Here is a 21,434-nt window from a genome sequence, read left to right as displayed (position 1 = left end):
AAAAAAAAAAAAAAAAAGAAAGAAAATACACCAAACAGCAGGACGTCCTAAAGTGTTTTCTCAGTGGATCCTGTACCAGTCTTTATATTCCGAGATCTTGGTACTTAATGCCAAAATAGATTTTGATCCTGTCTCTGTGAGCTTTTTTGAAAAAGGGATCATATGGAAGACCTAAAGTCTGGTAACTCAAGGGAAGACATCATCTATAAGTCAGGGTTTTTGAGGAGCCAATAAAATTCCAGTCTGAAGAATGAATGTGTCCAGTGCTGAGGTGCATTTAGCATTTATCTCATAATCACTGTCAATATTCAGGGTCTCTTCAGAAGAAAACATGGGCCCTTTCTTTTAATGCTGCTAATTAGTTTTGTCAATAATCAAGTGTCACCAGGGAAATTTTCATTAGATGGTGATACTGATTGAAAAAGCAAAGAAGATGCTCTCCTCGGTAGTTACTTGAGTACATATGATGCACTGTGTAGACATCGTCACTGGGCTGGCTAGTTTTATGTTAACTCGACACAAGCTAAACTCATCAGAGGGAAGGGAGCTTCAATTGAAATAATGCCCCCACGAGATCCAGTTGTAGGCAAGCCTGTAAAGCATTTTCTTAATTAGTGATTGATATAGGAGGGCCTAGCCCATTGTGGGTGGGGCCATTCCTGGCCTGGAGGTCCTGTGTCCTATAAGAAAGCAGAACGAGCAAGCCATGGGGAGTAAGCCAGCAAGCAGCCCCCCCTCCATGGCCTCTGCTTCAGCTCCTGCCTCCAGGAGCTTGTTTGAATTCCTGTCCTGACTTCCTTCAATGATGAACAGTGATGTGGAAGTATAAACCACATAAACCTTTACCCCCACAACTTGCTTTGGTCATGATGTTTCATCATAGCAGTAGTAATCCTAACTAGGACAGCCATCTTCATCTACACCAGCATATTCTCTCCAAATCCAAGTATTTAAAAATCAACAGTGTCCCCGTCTTTGAAAGCAACCACCATTGATTAAAACAAATCCAACAAGTTATGTGGTGACTACAACTATCTTGAAAATCTACACACCTTGTTTACATGGAATCTGGTGTCTAGCTTGATAATTTTCAAAGGGGTTTATGAAATAAAACATCAGATTTTCTTATATTCTCTCATCTCAGAATCAAGAGGCATTTCCATTGCACCATTGCATTTCCATGTCGTCCTAAGCCCACTAGTGCCAAAGCTTGGTTCACACTGGGAGGTCCACTCCTCAAGGCACGATGTATCCTTGAGTTGTAGGAGAATGAGTCCTACACAGGTAAGCTATACCTTGCTCTGTCCTGAGCTTGCTTGTTCTGGTCCTGATGTCCAGCAGTATGTCCTATTGTGCCTCCTCCAGCTCTGGGTACCAGCAAGATCATTGTGCCTGCTGTTTCTTCTGCATGGATTTCTCTCCACTTTCCCTCTCTACAGAGCTGGTATCTACTCACCTTCTGATCTCAATTCAGTCACCATCCTTGCATGGAAGCATCTCCTCCTATTTCTAGCTAAGTGTAAATAGTTACATTCAAGTTATTCTCTTTTTTAACATGCCATAACTATCATTTCACATTTTACTGGTGTGTGCATGGAGACAGTGAGAATGAGGCATAGAACCCAGCCAGAAGGATTCATGTTAGACTAGGGGAAAGATGTCTTCTCTTCCATTGAAATGAGAAGTCAAGAGATACAAATGAGTGCCCACATTTGAAGGAAAGATGAAAAGCTGTCATCTGTTAGTCTTACCTGAAACTAGTTCAGTACTTGATGAAAAGCTGTCAATCTCAAAGGCACCAGTCACTGACTCCTATGTAGAATAAAAATTAAAGATAGAGTACAAATTATGAGATGGGTATTTTGTTTTTTTATATTTGACTTGGTTTGAAAAATGAGTATCAACTTTGTATGTTAATTTCATAGATGTATCAGATTATTTCAGAATACTGGCTACAGATAATCTGCTATTTAACATTAAATCTAAAAATAAATGTTAAAATTACTATGAATAAACATGGAGAACTAGCAATAGTCAATTCAATATCATGAGATTAAGTAGTATAAGATAAAGGTGAATTTTGTTTTGTTTTGTTTGAGACAGGGTTTCTCTGTGTGACTCTTGCTGTCCTGGAACTCATTTTGTAGACCAGGCTGGCCTTGAACTCACAGAGATCCTCCTGCCTCTAACTCCTGAATGCTGGAATTAAAGGTGTACACCAATATAGCCTGACTAAAGGTGAATATTTCCCTGATAACCAAGGAAGGAAAGAAAGAAGGGCTTTTCTTCACCCTTAAAAAGAGGGAAATAATTAAAAAATTATACATAACCCCATAAATAATAAAATTAAAGACTCACAAGTCAATTAAAATATTGCTGATGTGTGTAAGACTATCTTCAATATATAATGAACAGTCAATTCACAACAGAAGAAATGCAAATGGACCATAATGAGGGAAAAAAGGACCAGCATCATTAGAGTTCAAAGAAATGGAAAATAAAGTAACACACTGCTTTTCACCTATCATCATTGTAAAAGTGTGTCAGTTTGCCAACATGAATCACAAAGTGTCAAGCCCATCTACCCTTTGGTCTCCTGGTATTTATCTTAGAGTAACAATCTGAGACACACACAACAATGCCTATAGAAGCAAAACCTTGGGCACTTAGTTTCCCAATCTCCAGGAAATAGTCACATACATTTTGGTATATTTATTAGATAAACCACTGCGAAGACACTAAAATAGTATAAATACTTTAAAGACTTTAATAACAAGGTAATACATAAGTTGTGAAATGTTTTTAAAGCACAGAAAAAATAGAAAAGAAATACAGCAATTTAAAGAAACTTTCAATGTACTAATTTGAATATTTAAATCACCTACATAGAATACTTCACTGTGTACTGCTAAAACATTATGTAAAAATTGTCTTTAAAATGTTGTCTGTGAACAGCCATCTCCTAAACACTGGGCTGGTGGTCTAAGGCAGAAGGATTTTGAGTTTAAAACTAGCCTCTGCCACACAGTGAGACCCTGACTCAAAAAAGTTATAGATTATAATAAGAGAATATTAGAATGCTCTACAGCAAACTGAATCCTTAGTGATCAATGGTGTTCCTAGTTGCTAATAGGCAAAGTCAAATGGAAAATAGGAAAATACTAAAATACCAGTGACATTTCCCCAATACTCACCAAAAGATGTAAAAAAGACAGAAGTGCATAATTATGAACTGACTAGACAAAGACATGTATATCAATGTAATAAAAACACTAGAAACTATTTGATATATATTAAGAAAGAATACTTCATTCTTTCACTCCGAAGCCCATAGTGATGGCCCTCAGAATACTGCTGAACACTGCCCGTATGTAAGAAGGCTAGGAGAAGTATACATACACTCAATGGCGTTGTCTTTCCCTCTGGGATCTCTTTGCCAGGGCTATTTTCTTGTTGGCTTTCCCCTCCTGTAACACTTACCCAACTGTGAAGAAACACAACAGTTCAGTTTACACCGTCTGGATTTGACTGTCTCTTTGTAGTTTAAAATCTGAAACTTTGCCAGGTGTGGTGGCACATACCTTTAATCCCAACACTTGGAAGGCAGAGGCAAGAGAATCTCTGTGAATTCAAGGTCAGCCTGGTCTATAGAACAAGTGCCAGGACAGTCAGAGCTACACAGAGAAACCTCTGTCTCAAACAAACAACATCAACAAAAACAACAAAAAGTAAAATCTGGACGTTACTTTAAGGGGATCTTGGAGAAGGGATTTCAGGATTTGCACCAAAAGCCAAATGTTGTTTTCCTTGGAGTTTTGGTGTCACTTTTAGGTAATTTGGCAAGCCTTCATTAACAAAACGAATCTATCTGGACTGGGAAGTGTTGCTCAGTTGGTAGTGCTGCGCATTGAAGCAGAGCATAGTGGCACAAGTCTGTAATCCCAGATTTCGGAGGTGAAGGCATGAAAATATATTAATGTCAATCTCTACTAATAGGGAATTTGAGGCCAGCCTGGCCTACATGAGATCCTGCCATATAATATGTGTGCATTATCTGTATAATTATATATAGCATAACACACACATACATGTGAGAAAAAGACATATGAGAATAAATGTACGTACATCCCCCAAATTTAGGCCTGTGTTTTAGGAGCAGAACCAGAGTATTCATTTTCTTCTTTGATTCCTCGACCGACAGGCTACTAAGCAGAAACAAAACTTTCCTTTCTGAGAAGGCCAAGTTGCTGAGGGCTGTTACCGTAGGTTACCCACCTTGGCCGCTGTGAGCTGCTCAGTTCCTCTTTCTCAGTAATCTTCCGCAATCCCTGCTCTTTGCCCTTTTCCTTCAGACCTGTGAGAGGATGCTGCAGGTCAGGGGACCTGCTCGTGCCCCTCCTCAGCCCCTGCCGAGGCCCACCCACCACCTGGGCCTACTGAGCTTCGACCTGGCGGGGCCTCTGTCTTCCCAGGGAGGGCCAGGTCTGGCTTCGGCGTGAGGTTGAGCCTTTCGCCAGCCCTCTTCTTGCGGGTATAGACCCGTTGGGGCCTCACACGCCATAGCTTGTCCATTGCCTTCCTGAGGAACCGGCCACCCACAGAGCAACACGCTGCCTGGGCTGCCTCAGTCCCACTTTTTATGGCCGCGAGGCCTTCTGGGAAGATGGTGGGCCGCTCCGGGCCAGCCAAGTAGGGCCTTGGCTATGTGGATTTCCTATGGACTACTACTGAATCCAAGCTCCTTAGGTTTTACACTCCCCTTCCCCACTGTCTCTCTCTCTGTCTCTCTATGTCTCTGCTCTCTCTCTCTCTCTCTCTCTCTTTCTCTCTCTCTCTGCCTCTCTGTCTCTCTGCCTCTCTCCCCCTCCCTCTCTCTCTCCTCCCCTGACTCTCTCTCTCTCTGTCTCTCTCTGCCTCAGTGTCTCTGTCTCTCTCCATCTTTCCCTGTGTCTCTGTCTCTGTATGTCTGTCTCTTTCTCTGTGTCTCTGTGTCTCTGTCTGCCTCTCTCTGTGCTTTCTCTTTCTCTTACCATTGCTTTTTAGTTAGACCATACCCACACCTAGTACTCATTCCCTGCTGTTCTGAGCCCTGCAGGAAGCCCTAGCCATGGATATTTAGGTTTCTAAAATCAAGGGGTAAAGATGGGGGGTCAGCCTCTCTCAGAGCAGGAAGACAAAGGGCGAATTTGTTAGAGGTGACTCCATCTCATAGTATATTGAGCACTGTGGCAACTTCCTTTTTATTCTAAAAATATAAAATAGCATTTGACAACACTGAAAACTCACTCTGTAGAGATGACAATCACAAGAGCTTGAAGGCTTCTCTCTGACACTCCAATACTGTGCATGTTCCTATGGAGATAAGTTTGCATGTGTATGGAGGAGAGGTCAACACTGGGCCTTCTTAACCTGCTCTGTTTTTGTTGGTTTTGTTTCCAGGCTCAATCAGTTAGCAAACCTGGAGCTAGCTCACTGATTTGGTTAAACTACCTGGCTGGCATACTCCAATCATCTCCCTGTCTCTGCCTTCCCAACAAGGTGCTTCAAATGCACACTGCCACGTCAGCTTTTAAAGTAGACACAGGGGATCTGAACTGAGGTTCTCATGCCAATATGGAAAGCACTTTACCAACTGAGCCATCTCTTATCCTAAGACTCCAATATTATGTATATGAATACAAACAATTAGCATAATACAATTATGCTGAAATTTACAATAGAAAATAGGCTCATAGAAATATTTATGGCCACCTATTACTCATCAAAATATAACTTTGTAAAGAGCAGGGCTCTTTATGGGCATCCCTGCTTGCTTAGATGTAAAGAACAGAGGGCTCTTTATGGGCACCCCTGCTTGCTTAGATGTTTTGGTGTTTTGAGTCACCGACTGAGTACTGGCTGCGCATCTTACTGCGTTAGGCACTGTGTCCCGGGGATGTGAACAAATAACAAAGGGTCCTTCAGTCAAGGATATCAAAGTCTTGCTGCACTCTGATTGATAATCACAGTCCAACATTCTTGAGTCATACCCATAACATGAAAATGGGGAGTCTCTCACTCATACACCAAGTCCCCTGACTCTTCTCATTGCTTAGGGAGACTTGTGAAAACAAAACCCACTGCCATTCTTAAGTGATTTATGGGAGACCTGAAACTTGGAAGCAACTAGATCTGGAAATATAAGAAACAGAGAGAGTAAAACCAGTATAAAGGTGGGATCTGCACCATTCAACGTGGGACAGTGCACTGTTTAAAGAAACTGTTATCTTTTACTTGATTACATGGCATTTTAGAAATGTTAAGGGCCATCATCATGATAGAAAATGTGAACAGTTATTTGTTCTTTGGAGGACTGAAAATTATTTAAATCAAGGTCATATTTGATAATAGCAAGGGTTCCAGCAAAGGCCCACATAAAGTCAAGCCCCGGGGTGCACTTAAGCTGCCCACAGCTAAGCAGGCCAACTACCCAAAGTTTGGGAAAGCTTACAGGGGATGTAGAATATCTGATGGTAAAGCTCCACGCTTCACCATGTACGCCATGACAGGTGATTATCAAACACATCCCTATGAAGGAATTACATCACGCAAGCATATAAAGTATAAGGAAATTACGAACAATTTTGAGAAATAAAAAGAAAAAAATCTTTATTTTTTACAAAAGTTTCCGTAAGTGCATTTTATATTTGCTGTTCATGCTGTTATAACAAAGCAAATGAAAATATAATTACAGTTAAGATACATCTAGGCATATTTAAAAAGTAATATTTTAATTCCTTGATTTTCAAAAATTTAAAGTAGAATAAGCAATTCTTCAAAAAATAGCCATTTCCCCTTCCCCATGCAGTCATTGCAATGATTTAACAAAGAAACATAAAATGAGCGGAGAGATGAGTGCGTCCGTGGCGTTGTTACCTCATGAAAACCCTTTATGTTTGGGACTAGTTTTAGAAACACTTTTTTACATTTGAAAGTACTCATCACCTCTGCAGTACAACCATTGATGTGTTCTTAGTGAAGAGGGACTCGTCCAGGGATTGGTCTTCACGTGGATGCTGGTCTCAGTCTCATGGGAGGATTTGTAGATTCACAGGCAGGATTATGTAGCATACTTAAGAGAGAACTTAAGACTATCAGGATCCCCTCCCCCCACTGTAGGGTTTTCTTAAAATAAAAACTGTCAAGAAAATACAACCTACTTATAATTTACCAATTTTACATACAACCGTTCATTCTTTTGTCCTGAGATATTAAGCAAATTTGTAAGCAGTCTATTTTCATGCAAAAATATAATTTCCCATTCTTTGCATTTGTTTTCTAGTATTTTGTATCTTAAATAATTGCATCAGACCTGTGCTTAATACATGTGAAAAATAAAGAACAATTCATTTATTATGACAGAAAAATCAATAATCATTGGTTCTCTCAAGGGCCATGCAATGTAACTTTATATGTGCTGATTTCAAATGGCTAAAATATTACCTGACTGTAAAACTCCCAGTAGAGAATTTTTTCCCCTTAGACTTGTGAGGAAGGCAGGGTATGACTACTCCTTGGACCTCTGATTTGAGATCCTAGTACATGGAGCTAGGTCTCTGTAGCACACCTGGCCAATCTCTGTCATCTGGAGGGGAAGTCTCAATACTATGGATAAGGACATCTTTTGTGGCAAGTGAGGGAGATATCTATGTCTGTTTTATAACTTACTCCAACAGGGTTAATTTGTCCAAAGAAAAAAGTGCGAGAATTAGCAACACATTTGAGTAACAAATAGACAAAAATGCCAAACATTTAAGAACGTATTTATGATTAAGGATCCAACTCTCTGTGGTCTCTAGACTTTAATCACTATATGGTGGCCACTGGGATCATGACAAGTCTTAAGCACTTAGCCTTTTTCCTATATTGATTAAAGAGAAACACAAACTTAATTTTCATCCCCTGAGATTAAACTGGAAAGTCTGAAGCAAGAGGAATTTTTTCCCACTGATTTATGCTGTTTCATTTCTTTCTTGGAAATAGGTAGTACTCTACAGAGGGGGAAGAGGACACAGGATGCATTTAAGACTGAAGACCCACTGTTTACTTTCTGAGCACATTTGTAGCTTCCCATTAAGTGTGATGGTTTCCACACAGATTGTGAAGTTCAATAGAAACATAAAATCCTTCAAGAAACAAACAACAAGCAAAACGTGTCTATAACTAATCACACCTAACTACCTTGAGACATAAATGGAATGAGGGTAGTTTTTAAAATCATTTGCCTAAAGCTGCAGTGCTCAAAACGCTGCTGGACTCAAAGCCAACAATGGGGTCCTAGTCAAGTAGAAGGACAATGGAAAACAGATTTTAAAATTTGGAATGCAAAACTCCTTGTCCTTAAAATAATATAGATATCTAATTTAGGTAATGATGTTAAATTTTAATTGATTGAACATACATTAAACATCTAAAAAGCCAGTGCTGTTCAGGTGTGGCTTTCAATGTGCTTTTTGGTCTCCCCAGAAATGTATTTCAAATTTAATGTACACGGGGCTGGGAGTAGAGCTCCGCAGAACAGTACTCGCCTAGCATGCGCAAGGTCCTGATTTTGCTCCTTCATACTGTGAAAGAAATTGATGTGCACAGAATTACAGAATTGCTCATTTAGTCAATGTCAAATTAACAGGTAAAACAGTGAGTCTTCAGAGAGATGATGCCCAAGGAATGTGTATATAAAAAAAAGAAAAAAAGGTACTGGGATAACTACATTAATTGAAGCTGAGGTCATGACTCAACATGACTGAAATGGGTGTGTGATCAATGATGTGGGTCATCCCACAGGCCTGCATGATGGATGATGCAGGTTCCGACTGCGAACATTCACTTACAAATAAGTTGGGTTTCCCTCAGACCTAAGGAGTTCTTGTCCTGCCACACTGATCACAGATGTATTAGGGAAGATTATGTGACCTGCATGAGTTCTCTACGTACTTTCAGAGTCCCGTACCCACAGAAGAGAAACATTTCCCTAGCGACCTTGCTCTCCTTGAGTGCACAATTTATAGTGCCAACTTGAACTACACTGGCCATGGTATCGAGGCTTTTTGGTGACATCAGAATCTTGGCACTCAGATTTAGGGTGCAACTAAACATATGATACAATTAAGGTTTCCTGGTTGAGTGGGAGCATCGGGAGATTCTGGGGATGGAATTACACCATTAGCAGGGATTCCTCTATGTTGGACTTCCACAGTTTTCTAGGGGAATTTTGAAGAAGTGTGTCTGTACCATGTCACTGAAGAGTTCTTTTATTTGGAAATAGCAGCTATTCCCCCTCACATTTGCTTTGATATCATTTGAAAAGAAATTGACATCGTTCACAATTTCAGCCATCTTGTGTTTTCCAGACCTGACACAGACATACTGAGAAGGGAAAAGGCAAAGAGTCCAGCAGAAACATAGGTGCCCACTCTGAGAAATCACTGAGCATCTGCCCCTAAATGTTTGCCAAGAGTCCGTTTGCTGCAGTCAACAAGCATCTTTTAAGCTTCCTTATGGTAAGAAGTAGGTAAATAAATGCAACCCCTACCTATTCTTCTGTGCATAGATTCTGAATATTTCAGTGAGCTTGCCAAATGAGAAAATTACTGAAAGACCCTATGGGAATTGTTAGATAAATATGATATTTGCTTTAAGAACAGCTGCATTTCCACTTTTCATGAATAAACATAAAAACCAGTGAGAAGGCTTTCGTATCGGCAAAGATGCTCACGTTAGAGGATGGGAGTCAGGTCACAGAGGAACTATCCTGTTTTGTTTTGGCATGGCTTCCTATAGCTTGCTTTAAGTTTTAGGTCTGAGCTAACTGTGATCGTTGACAATCAGTTATTTAATGAGGTAGTCCACATTGCCTAGACTTTCACTGTATCTGGTTATTATTCCACAAATAATTAAGTACAATGTATCAGTTATGTTTTTTTTCTTTATGTTTAATGGAATTCTGTGAACATCGAGAATATATGACTTTTAGTTGTACACAGTTCTTGAGAAAGTGTCTTGATTTGTTTTTACATTACCGTTTGCAATAATTTTTTTAGCAGCTTGCTACAATATCATTTAATAAAAATAAAGTGTACTTGGTGATGGTAGAGAAAATATTGTTAGAGACTTCTCGGGTCAGGAAAGGCTCAGTTGCAAAAATCAGGTGCGTGTTCACTTTGAGCTGTGGCATTCTGACTCTTTTCCCTCAAGGATAACTACAATATTGCTGCCAAGTTCGTGGGACTGAGAAGGACCTCCTGGAGCTTCACATGCAGACTGAGTAAAGCTCTTCTATTTGCTTTTTGAAGTAGTCTCTCAGCTCGGGCCTCTTAGCCTTTAGTGTTGGTGTCAGCAGGCCATTTTGAACAGAGAACATGTCACAATGGATGTAAATGGCTTTGACCTAAAAACCAAATGCAGAATATATCTTTAGTGGGAGTCAAACACAGCGTTTATAGCATACAGAGCAAGAGTAAACAGGTGGAGAGGAATAGGCATCTTGACTTAAGAATACCATGCAGAGTCAATATTATATTCGAACACATTTCAGCCTATTTGATATGGCTGAAATCCACCCTTTTCTCTCACCACTCATTCATTCATTCATTCATTCATTCATCCAGCAACTTTACAGATACAGTTTGTTCATTCTGCTAGGCACCAAGAATACAATGAGTCCTAAATACTAACACCCTAAATGGTGTACATTAGTGTTTACAAAGCAGACTGCAGGATGCTGGGAAATTTTTAACATGATGAGCAGGCAATGAAGAGCACAGACCCCAGGTAGGGTAAAGTGAGGTGCAGTCAGGGAAGTCAGTGTAGATTTCACAATCAGGTGAGTGTTCAAAAACTGAGTTGGGGCCAGGTATAGGTCTTAGCTGGTGCCTGCCTACCGAGTATGACATGTGGGTTTTCTCCCCTAACATCCTATAAAACCAGGATGCAGTGGCGCAAAACCCAGCACTCAGGAGGTAGAGGCAGGAAGGACAGAAGTTCAAAGTCACCCTTGGCCATATATCAAGTTGAAGTTCTGCTTGGGACACCCTGTCTTAAATAAATAGTCAAGCAACAATGGGAGGGGGACAAGTGGGTGGGGGAGGTTTTCACAGGCACAGTCAAGAACGAAACCAGGAATGAAGAAGCAGGATATGCAAAGGGACAACTAAGTGGCTTCTCATTGGTACATAATGAAGTCAAGTGAGGAATGACGCTGAAGGTATGGGCAGGCCAGTGGTGGAGAAGGTCAAATTTTATTCTAAGCAGAAGAGGAAAGGGCTGGAGACTTCTAAAGGAAGCAATGGCTTAGACACACATGCAAGGTAGAAAGAACTCTCCGGGAGAAGCTGGAAAATGGCTTTGGGGAGAGTTAAGAATAGAAGCATATGTCCCGTTCATTGGAGACAAGATAACACACATAGAGCAGAGGCAGACACAGAGCTAGGTAAGCAGGTCAGAATGAGTAGGAGGCTCAGTGACGAGATGCAATGTGGAGGGAGGCTGCTGTGAGGACTCCCCAGTGCCTGCTTTAGATGGCTGCCTAGGGATGATGTAATTTTTACAAAGAATACAAAGGGAAATAGGGGGGGTAATGAATTAAATCAATATTCTACTGTGGACATTTTTTTTTTTTTGAGACAGGGTGTCATGTAGCTCAGACTTATTCACCATGGAGCCATGCATGATCTAAAACATAGGATCCCCCCTCCTTCCTCTCTTTCCTCAGTGCTGGGATGACAGGCACACACCACACCTGGTTTGTGCAGCAGTGGGAGAGGAGATAGAACCCACAGTTCTGTGTATCCCAGGCAAGTACTCTACCAGCTGAACTATATTCCTAGCCTGTGACATGAGCTTTTGTAGAGTCATTTAGAGAGGAGCATGGAGGGAGCTGATGTAGCATTCTCACTGCTGCCTTCTATGAGGCAGAGCCCAGGCTCCTCAGACAAACTCTTTTTGCAAGGTGGATAGTGTACAAGAAAGGATGGAGGGGTGGTCTAGGAGTGTCTCAGAGGACTTCTGTCATGTGTGGTTCCAACAGGAAGACTTCCAGGCAGTTGTCTGAGAATATTACATCTGAGTCGGGGCTGAACATGTGAGTGGCGTGATCTTTAAGAAATTGTGTCCTGCTAACTAGGACCAAATTAAGTGATTTCTGCTGAGGTAATGCACCCATATTAATAAACATTGTTCTAATGCATACTTTAAAAATTATATCAAAATATGTATGTTAAAATATACATAGAGAGTCAGGTATAGTTTTAGGTAACTAGTGTTCACTGAGCACCTACAGAGTGTTGGATACTATGTTCAGCATCAGGGATACAAAGCAAAACAAGTAGCTCTTACTCACGTGGAACCTACAATTCAAAGAGATGCTAGCATTTGACAGACCTGTGCAGGGATGAACACTGGGAGAGGACTACCAGTTGCTTCTCTGATCGCCGTGCCCCACTTCCCCCATGCTAATAGAACCCTGACTTAGTTGGGTCCAACATCTGTACCATGGCTGTCCTGTTCTCTGACTGGGAGTTGGGTTTTTCTGTGTGAGTTGACATTTCTTTCTGATATATCACACACCCTAGGCTTGGCAGGGTTTGAACTGTGTTTTGTTATTATGTTTCTCTTTGTTGCTGTGACCAAAATACCTGACAGAATCAATATAAAGGGAGACCAGTGTCTCCTGACTCGTGGTTTCAGGGGGATTGAGTTCCTCGTGGCACAGAGGATGTCACAAGGGCTCCATCAGTGGCAGCTGGAGGGAGGCTGTAACTTGTTTACATGGTGGCAGATGGAAAGCAGAGAGATTAGACCGGAACAAGAGGTGTTTGCTCAAAGACTTCAGGGACATACTTCTGCCAGTCAGGTCTCACTTCTTAAAAGATCCACGACTTTTTCAAGACAGTGCTACAGGCTGGAAACTGAGTGCTCAAAACATGAGCCTGTGAGAGAGACAGGGCTCTTTAAATAGGTATGTTTGAGCTGAACTGTGAAGAATAAGATTAAATTAGCCAGATGTAGATGGCCAGGAAGGGGTGGAGTAGACTGCTGTGTGGCCCTATAGGAAGCATGCGCTCAGGCAGAGGCAGTGATGTTCCAACCTCACTAACCTATTACAGATGTGATACATGTAACATAGAAGAGATATGGGTCTGGAAAGAATGGCCATACTGGAAAGAGCAGTACTTATTGCTAGAAAGTTTGGACATGACTCTTGACATAGCTTTTAAACATGGGAAACTGAGCCAGAATGGTTCTTTGGAGGGATGACTGTTAAGATGGATCAAGAAGCCAGGAAGATGTCTCTGATATTAATAGTACAGCATCCTAGCAGGTGGCTATGTAGAGGTGACAAAGAATTCTTTGCTCAAAAATTCCATTATATCCACCGATTTTTACATACACACACACACACACACACCTCAAGACAAAAAAATTCTCTAATTGTGAGTGTATTAAAAGAGGAGTCTTATTATTCATTTATGTCCATAAAATTGGCTTTCCAAATTTATCTGTCTCTCTCTCTGTCTGTCTGTCTATCTATCTATCTATCTATCTATCTATCTATCTATCTATCTATCTATCTAATGTGTACAGGTGTTTTGCCTGCATATATGTCTGTGTGACATGTGCATGCAGTGCCTGTGGAGGCCAGAAGAGGGCATCATATTTCTTGGAACTGGAGTTACAGACAGTTGTGAGCCTCCATGAAGGTGCTGGGAATCAAAACCAGGTTCTGTGGAAGAGGAACAACTTCTCTTAACCACTAATCCACCTTTCCACGTCCATATGTATGTATGTATGTATGTATGTATGTATGTATGTATGTGTATGTATATATGTATGTATGGGATAGATGGATGGATGGATAGATTTTCTGAGACGTGTTTCTCATTGTGCATCCTGGTCTCCTGCATCTCACTATGTAGACTCACAGGGATCTACTTGCCTATATCTCCTGATCATACTACCACACCTGACTCTAACTTTTAATAAATTTAATAGAAGAAATAGAAAGAGAATGCCTAATAATAGCCTTCTATCTTGAAACTTATCATTGAAATGAGATTTATAGAACTTTCATTAAAAAGAAAAAAACAAACCATAACATTCAAACATTGCATTGGAAGTAAGACCTCCAAAGTCTTCAATTATGTTATCTCATAAAACCATGAAATTCCCAGGGGCTGACAAGATGTTTCCTTGGTTAAGAGCATTGGCTGCTTTTCCAGAGAACACAGGTTCCATGACCCACTTGGCAGCTCACAACCATCTGCAACTTCATATCCAGAGGATCTGACACCCTCTGCTGACCCCTGAGGGAAGTGCACATAAGTGGTGCATGGACATGTATTCAGGCAAAACACCTATACCCATAAAATAAAAAAAATATAAAATCTCAGAAACTTAAAAAAGCAACAACAAAACCCAAACTTTTGAATTCTGAAGAACTGTACCATTTGAAGTTTTTCAAAGGTGTTAACTCAAGTCTGCTTGTAGATATTAAAAAATAAATCATTTAAGATGGAAGATGGAAAGAAAGATAAACATATCCATGAATCAGGAAAATGATAAATCCTTCTCTAAATTGATTACGCTTGTATCCATTTCAATGAGAAGCAACACAGTATAACTAAGGAGAGGTTCACTGGTTAGAAGTTGAAAAAAATCTTTCTGTCAAACTTCATTTTGTATTATCTATGCAAATTAGTGAGGCATTCAAATACCAAGAATATTATTAATTCACAATTAAATGTGCCCAAATATCTGCTAGTCATCTCCTTGTTTAAGTGTATCCTAATTACTTATTATCCTACTTATTAAGATACACATCTTTTAAAGGCCTTGGTAAATTACTAATGTTTGACCTATTTCTTAGAATTGCAGGTTTCTGGAAATTATGCCTCAGTAAATCCATTTTTTTTTTCTAATTCAAAGTTTAGTACAAGCAACCCAGCTCAGTAACACTGAACTCCTAAAGTTTATACAAGATAACTTAAACTCTGGATGTAGTTAGGTCATTCTTTGTGTGTTTAGAGCTAATCCTTCAAGGCTGGACAGGTGGCTGGGCAGGTAAGAGCACTTACTGCTCTTGCAGAGGACACGGGTTTGTTCCCAGCACCTCACAACCACTCTGGGGATGTGATGTCGTCTTCTGGCCTCTGAGGGCATTACACATCCATGTAGTACACTTAAATACATGCAGGCTAGCCACCTGCAAAAATAGAGTTAATCCTTAATAGCTTCCCCCTCTCTCTTGAGACAAAATCTCACTACATGCCCTGGTTTGGCCTAGAGTCTATGATCCTTCTGTCTTAGCTTCCTCAGAGCTAGGATGGTGAGTGTGGGCCACCATCATTTGTTGACTTTTTTTGTTTTTGTTTGTTTGTTTGCTTGCTTGAGACAAGGTCTTAGAGCCTCAGTTGGTCTGGAGTTTGCTTTGTAGCTGGGACAGCCTTAGTTTCTGGTCTCTCTGCATCTACTTTTCACGTGCTGGGATTACATAAACACACTGCCTCATGCCTAGTGTATGTGCTGCTGGGGGTCAAATCCAGGGCTACACACTAAGAAGCTCCTTGCCAGTTAAACCACACCCCCAGCCTCTGGCCATTTAATTTTGAAAAGGGAGAAGACCAAGACAAACATGGACTGTGGATCAATTGGGACACAACTTCTGTGAAGGACAGTCTGTCTCTGGAGTGCACCTTGCTCTGGACAGGAGCCCTGCATTTGTTTTGTTATGGTCAGCTGAGGCTCGGTGTGCTGGGGAGGATGGCATAAAGCAGTGCAGACAGAATGACAGAGAGGACCAAGAGGTAACAACTTTGGCAACAACACTGAAGAACTCTGAGATGCCACATAACTTTCCAGCATCGGAGGTTGCCATAGTGAGGGCAGATTATTAGAGCAGAAACTACACAGGCACATGGAAACTCAAGCACTCACTTTCCTTATTAGTGTTCTACTGCAGTGGAGAACATTGCGATTTTAAGATGACTAAAATAATAACCTTAAGAAAATCTCTCTCTCTCTCTCTCTCTCTCTCTCTCTCTCTCTCTCTCTCTCTCTCCTCCCTCTTCCTTTCCCTCCCCCCCCCAACCCCATTTTGATTTTTTAATCATTGTGTTCTGGGCAGGTTATGCATCTCAGCACCAACAGATGGCGTACAGGGCTTGAGAATTCATAAGGATGTCACCAGGTGCAGTCCCAGCTGGTCCTTCAAATTGCTCCAGGATATAGGGTCTGGAACCACTCAGGGGTAGCCCCTGAACCACATAGCCACATGTGATCCAGTCACACAGATCCCCGTGAAGGAAAGACCACACAATAAGTCCTATCGAATTTGGAAATTGAAATAACCATAGCAGCAAAAATGGACCTTCTTCTCTGAAAAGTCCTGCACTTCACCAGCATGCTTTGGAGTGAAGCTTTAGCAGGCCTAAAACACTTACTGACAAGTGAAAGTTTGTTTCTCAAATTGGTTAGATTTAAACATTTGCTCCAAGAGAAAAACAATCTTAAACACTGAAACTATGCTTAGGTTTCTTTAGCTTGAAGTGAAGAAATTAAAACCTTAGCTGGATATGGTAGTTAGCTCACTCCTGTAATCCTAATACTTGGGAGGCTGTGGCAGGAGAATTGCCATAAGTCTAGGACCAGCCTGGGCTACATAATAAGTAGCAGGCCAGCTTGTTCTGACCTGAAATTACTATAGCATGAGACCCTGTCCAAAACCAAGCAACATAAAAATAAAAAAATCTTTGTAGATAAACATGTTTTAATTCAGATTAAACATAAGAATTTTACATTTAAAACCAACTTTAAAATAAGTTGTAAACTCTCATTAAAACAGCATACCTAATTTAAAACTTCTTATAAACCTTGCAGATCCCTCATACTATATTTTTGGGAGATTTTGATGGAAAACATGTTTGTTTGTTTGTTTGCTTGCTTGCTTGTTTTTGAGACAGGGTCTTTCTACAGAGACCTTGCTGTCCTGGAACTATGTAGATCAGGCTTGCCTTGAATTCATAGAGAGCCCCACCTCCCACATGTTGGGATTAAAGACACGTGCCACCTAACCCTTTGAAAAAGCAGTTCTTGAAAAAATTTGTTACATCTCTCTCTCTCTCTCTCTCTCTCTCTCTCTCTCTCTCTCTTTGTGTGTGTGTGTGTAAGCAAGCCATGCATATACAAATATGCACACACATGTGTGGAGTTCAGAGGTCAACTTTCAGGAGTTGGTTCTCTCCTCCCATTATATGGGACACAGTAACTGAACTCAGGTCATCTGGTGTGACAGAGAGCACCTTTACTTGCTGAGCTATCTTGCTGTCCCCAGAGAACACTTATGAATGCTGATTTTATAAAAGACAATTATCTCATAAGCCAAAAGGATAAAATTATCAGCATGTTACCATTTTCTGCTTGGAACCTTCTTCTTTCTGGCTTTTACTTAAGAGCCTAGATGATAACAGGAAGGTGGACTGAGCATGCTCAGTCCTGAGCCCAGCTACAGAAAGTCTCAGAGGAACTGAGCGGCCTTTGTTTGCGGGTGCTTTGTTTCCTCCTCCTTTGCAAAAGGCCTCTGGGCTGAGAGTGTCCTCCTAGCAAGTAAACTTGCCTACGGCTGCTAAGACAGCAGTGCCTATAAAAGTAAAAATAAGGTAGGGTGCTTGGGAGCCTGACCAGGCCCACGTGACCAGTGACAGCAGGGCTTCTATTTCAGCCTTATGATCGCCTGCAGTTATACGGGCAACAAGCACAGCCTTACTTGTCCAGTGACCTATTTTAGCTTAGGAGCAGGAGGTTGCAGTTGGCTCAAAACAGCCCTTCAGGGGGTCTTTTTGTATGTACCCTTCTAGCTGGCCACATGCCAGGCAGGTAGAGAGCCCAGGTCAGGGTCAGCATGCTTCTACGCAAAGGAACGTAATGGGTATGAGAAAGGTCACAGTTACCTGTTCAAAAGAATGCAGTCCACTTTCTTTCCCCAACATCACCATGTCATCCAGAATGGCTTTCTTCAGTTCCTGAATTGAATCATGTAAGTGAAACAATAACACATTTCAAAACAGAGATGGTGTGTGTGTGTGTGTGTGTGTGTGTGTGTGTGTGTGTGTGTGTAGAGGGAACAAGGTTTTGAATTAAGGTCCACCAGTAAGAGAGACACATGCTCTCTCTCGGTCTCTTCCCTGTTGAGGGTAACCCGGTGCCATGCCAATCGATACCTCTTTCCAGGAGAGAAAGGGAGGCAAATGGCCCGAGAGGTCACTGTGGGTGGGTTAGGGTACGCTTTGTTTAAAGTGGTCTGTTGGTCAGCATGGAAGTGTTGCCACCCCTGTGCAAGCTCGGGGCTCAGGGCAGGGAGAATAGAACCAGAGATGCTGAAACCCAGAACAGCAACCCTCCCTAGGTGTATGTCAAGACAATTCCATGATGGAGCAGTGGATGCTTTAAGCGGAAAGAGGGGTGCTACTGTTTCCGTCCTATCGCTACTTGTTAACCCAGTATACACAAGATCCACTTTCCCTTGGCAAGGGCACGGGCAGTGGGTCAGAGAGCCTGTGTTCACATCTAACTGCTGTGAACCAGCTGTGTGGCCTGGGACAAATAATCTCCTCTTGGACAGCTCCCTTCTAAGCTGTGGGGCAGTGGTATTACATTAACATTGTGTGACGGCCCCTGGTCCCAAGAACCCAATGGTTTACTCCATTTCTATATAGAAAGCAGGGATGTCTTCAACAACCACAAAAGGATAAATCTCTGATTTGGGGTTCCTACAATGTGTAAAGTAATACCAGACACGGATTATGCATTTAGATTTCACGGTCGTCAGCTTTTCTGTCATCTTGTTATGTGACTTACAAAATGCTCAGCAGCCTGCCAGGAGGCACCTGGGGGTACAGACCTTATTTGTGCAGAGTTCCTGATAGGTCCCTTCGATCCCTTTCTTCTGAGCCCAGGAAGGCATGACTTCAGGGTCAGGCACGACAATGCCAACCAAAAAGGCCTACAAAGCCCACCAGAAAAGCACAGTCATGACAAAAGCTTTTAGAGCTCTCATTTGTGGTCTAGCATTAAAAATAATCTCTTGGTATTCTCAGACTCCACCCTTTCCTAAAAATAAGTCTACAGTTATGAAACATTTGTTCAGAGGTTATAAAACACTTCCACTAATGTGCCACTTGGTCCTGACTGATCACGTCTGACACGGGCCTGATCAGAGGTTAAGTATTTGATTAGCTTGCTTGAGGCCCTGAGTTCAAGCTCCAGTTCCAAAAGCCAAAAATTAAACACACACACATACTCACACACACACACACACACACACACACACACACACACACAAAACTTCTGATATTCCCCCAGATTTTCATGTCAACCTCAGATCTGCACATCTTGGAAATATGCAATCTAACAACTTGACTGATCCAAATTCTGTGAGCCAAAGCATTTCCCAGAACTTCCAAACTACTTCTAATTTATTCATTAAGAACTGCTTTAAATTTTTTTGGTTATTTTCTTTAAAGATGATTTAAGGTTTAATAATGTAAACAAACATACAAGATAGAGTCAGTAACTCTGATACCATAGAATATCTTTTTGGTTTTTCTGACCATGACCTAAGTGATATTGACAGCAAATGTTTTAATACTAATAAGAAATATTATCATCAGTAACATTCCTTGCATTACTATATAAATTTACCTGCACAATTCATTTGCATATTAAAAATTGAATCAGCAGTTATTAGAGGGCAGTGTATCTAAGAGGTCTCAGTGGTAGAGTACCTGCTGAGCATGCAGTGAGGCCCTGAGTTCAACCTACAGCAACACACACACACAATCAGAAAAGCAAAAATACTGAATTTTTATATTGAATATCTTGTTTCAAGAAACCACTCCTTGGAAGTTAGTGGGCATACACTGAAAGTTAGTAGAAATGTCTATTGCTATGTCTTCAAGGAGCCCACTTGCCCTAACTGCAATTAACCAAATCCTAAGTAATTAAGATTTCTTCTGTGCTTTTGCTTTGAGGCTGAGGCTACTCCCAAACTCATGATCCTCTTACCTCTGCATGCATCACCGTGCCTGGTTTTATGTGGTGCTGGGCACAGAACCCAGGACTTCCTGCATGCCAGGCAAGTGCTTTGTTTAGTGAGCTAGGTTCCCAAGCCCCATAATTTCTCTTTTAGAAAGGAATTTTTCCTCTTGACTAGAAATGTATGGGTGAGTCCTGGTGGTTGACTAGAAATCAAAAGGCAATCCGGAGGTTCTGGCAAGCCAGTATGCGCAGGAGCACTGGAGCAGTGGTGCTCACCTTTAAGCTGTCCCCGTGGACGTAGATTTGCGCCACAGGCTCACTCCGGATGTAGATATTCTCAATCTTCTCTGGTGCAACATATTCCCCCTGAGCAAGTTTAAATATGTGCTTTTTCCGATCGATGATTTTGAGCGTTCCTTCCTGTGGAATGGAACAGACAGCTTCCTAAGGCAGGCTCTCATTTCCGAGCTGGAGCCGCCCCTCCTCGGTGCAGATTTGCTCTGCACACCCCATCACCCCAGAGCTGCTCTGCCCTGTGTTTACAGAGATGTTGCATGGTGCTTGATGGAGCCATTACCCACCATAGGTGAGTGACATGCCAGTTCTGCTGGGCCCTGAGCATCCACCATCTCTTCTTCTGTATCAGCCTTACCAGGCCTTCCTACTTCCCCACCCACCCTCACCCCGCTCCACCCCGCCCCGCCCCGCCCCCTGAAGCAGGCATTCATGGCCTCTGCTCAGATCCATGTCCATCCCACCAAGGCTCTTCTTGCCCAGGCCCATGCTCCATCTGCACCTTTTTCTCACCAACATCTCCAGATCCACTGTCTTTGATTTTACTATACTCTATTGTTCCAGCTACAGCCTCAATCCCAGAGTACCCTTGCCTTCTGGTTGAAAGCAGGTTCCTCAGAGATCCTATGGCTTCCACCCAGTCACTAGATCATCTCCCCAGCATCCACTGGCAGGGAGGGCAGGGGATGAGTGCCGGTGCCAGTGGCCTCTGGGACTCTATTTACCTCACTGACACTGGGACCTTTTTGAGTTCCTAGGGTTAAGAAATGGTTCATAACCCATGAATGTTGTACTTTCATTATCTCTTGGAACAGCACACCAGGGATAGACATTTCCATATGTTTAAGTTGATGACTAGATCTCTTCGTAGACTCCCAGACTTCGTCATGGTCAGTGATTCCTATCAGGCTGTGAAAATCTGTCCACCCAGGATATGGCTCACCCAGAATGAGGTTGTTGTCCTTCTGCCCTAGCCTGGGGTCATCCCTGTTTACCTCTCTCTCTCCTCTTTCTCTTTCTCTCTCGCTCTCTCTCTCTCTCTCTCTCTCTCTCTCTCTCCCTCCCTCTCTCTC

At 41.8% G+C, this 21,434-nt stretch overlaps 2 protein-coding genes across 5 annotated transcripts in view; both read right to left on the bottom strand.

The window, feature by feature from the left end:
• Window positions 1-4,793, bottom strand: part of Meikin (meiotic kinetochore factor) — a 45,665-nt gene extending 40,872 nt beyond the window's left edge. Inside the window, exons 1-4 of the mRNA XM_031351067.1 lie at window positions 4,449-4,793; window positions 4,276-4,354; window positions 3,400-3,484; window positions 1,752-1,812 (exon numbers count right to left, since the gene is read on the bottom strand). Of these exons, the coding sequence (XP_031206927.1) occupies window positions 1,752-1,812; window positions 3,400-3,484; window positions 4,276-4,354; window positions 4,449-4,572 (349 nt within the window). The 5' untranslated portion in view covers window positions 4,573-4,793. The remainder of the gene's footprint in view (window positions 1-1,751; window positions 1,813-3,399; window positions 3,485-4,275; window positions 4,355-4,448) is intronic.
• Window positions 4,794-6,626: 1,833 nt separating this feature from the next.
• Window positions 6,627-21,434, bottom strand: part of Acsl6 (acyl-CoA synthetase long chain family member 6) — a 60,552-nt gene continuing 45,744 nt past the window's right edge. For all 4 annotated transcript variants that reach the window (XM_031351065.1, XM_031351066.1, XM_031351063.1 and 1 more), the window contains 4 exons: window positions 20,344-20,487; window positions 18,932-19,033; window positions 17,982-18,053; window positions 6,627-10,426 (listed from right to left, as the gene is read on the bottom strand). In XM_031351065.1, the coding sequence (XP_031206925.1) occupies window positions 10,289-10,426; window positions 17,982-18,053; window positions 18,932-19,033; window positions 20,344-20,487 (456 nt within the window). In that variant the 3' untranslated portion in view covers window positions 6,627-10,288. The remainder of the gene's footprint in view (window positions 10,427-17,981; window positions 18,054-18,931; window positions 19,034-20,343; window positions 20,488-21,434) is intronic.

This window comes from Mastomys coucha, unplaced genomic scaffold (genome assembly GCF_008632895.1).
Source record: "Mastomys coucha isolate ucsf_1 unplaced genomic scaffold, UCSF_Mcou_1 pScaffold5, whole genome shotgun sequence".
Lineage (NCBI taxonomy): Eukaryota > Metazoa > Chordata > Mammalia > Rodentia > Muridae > Mastomys > Mastomys coucha.
The sequence above is the reverse complement of the archived record's forward strand: the minus strand, read 5'-3'. Positions and strand labels throughout refer to the sequence as shown.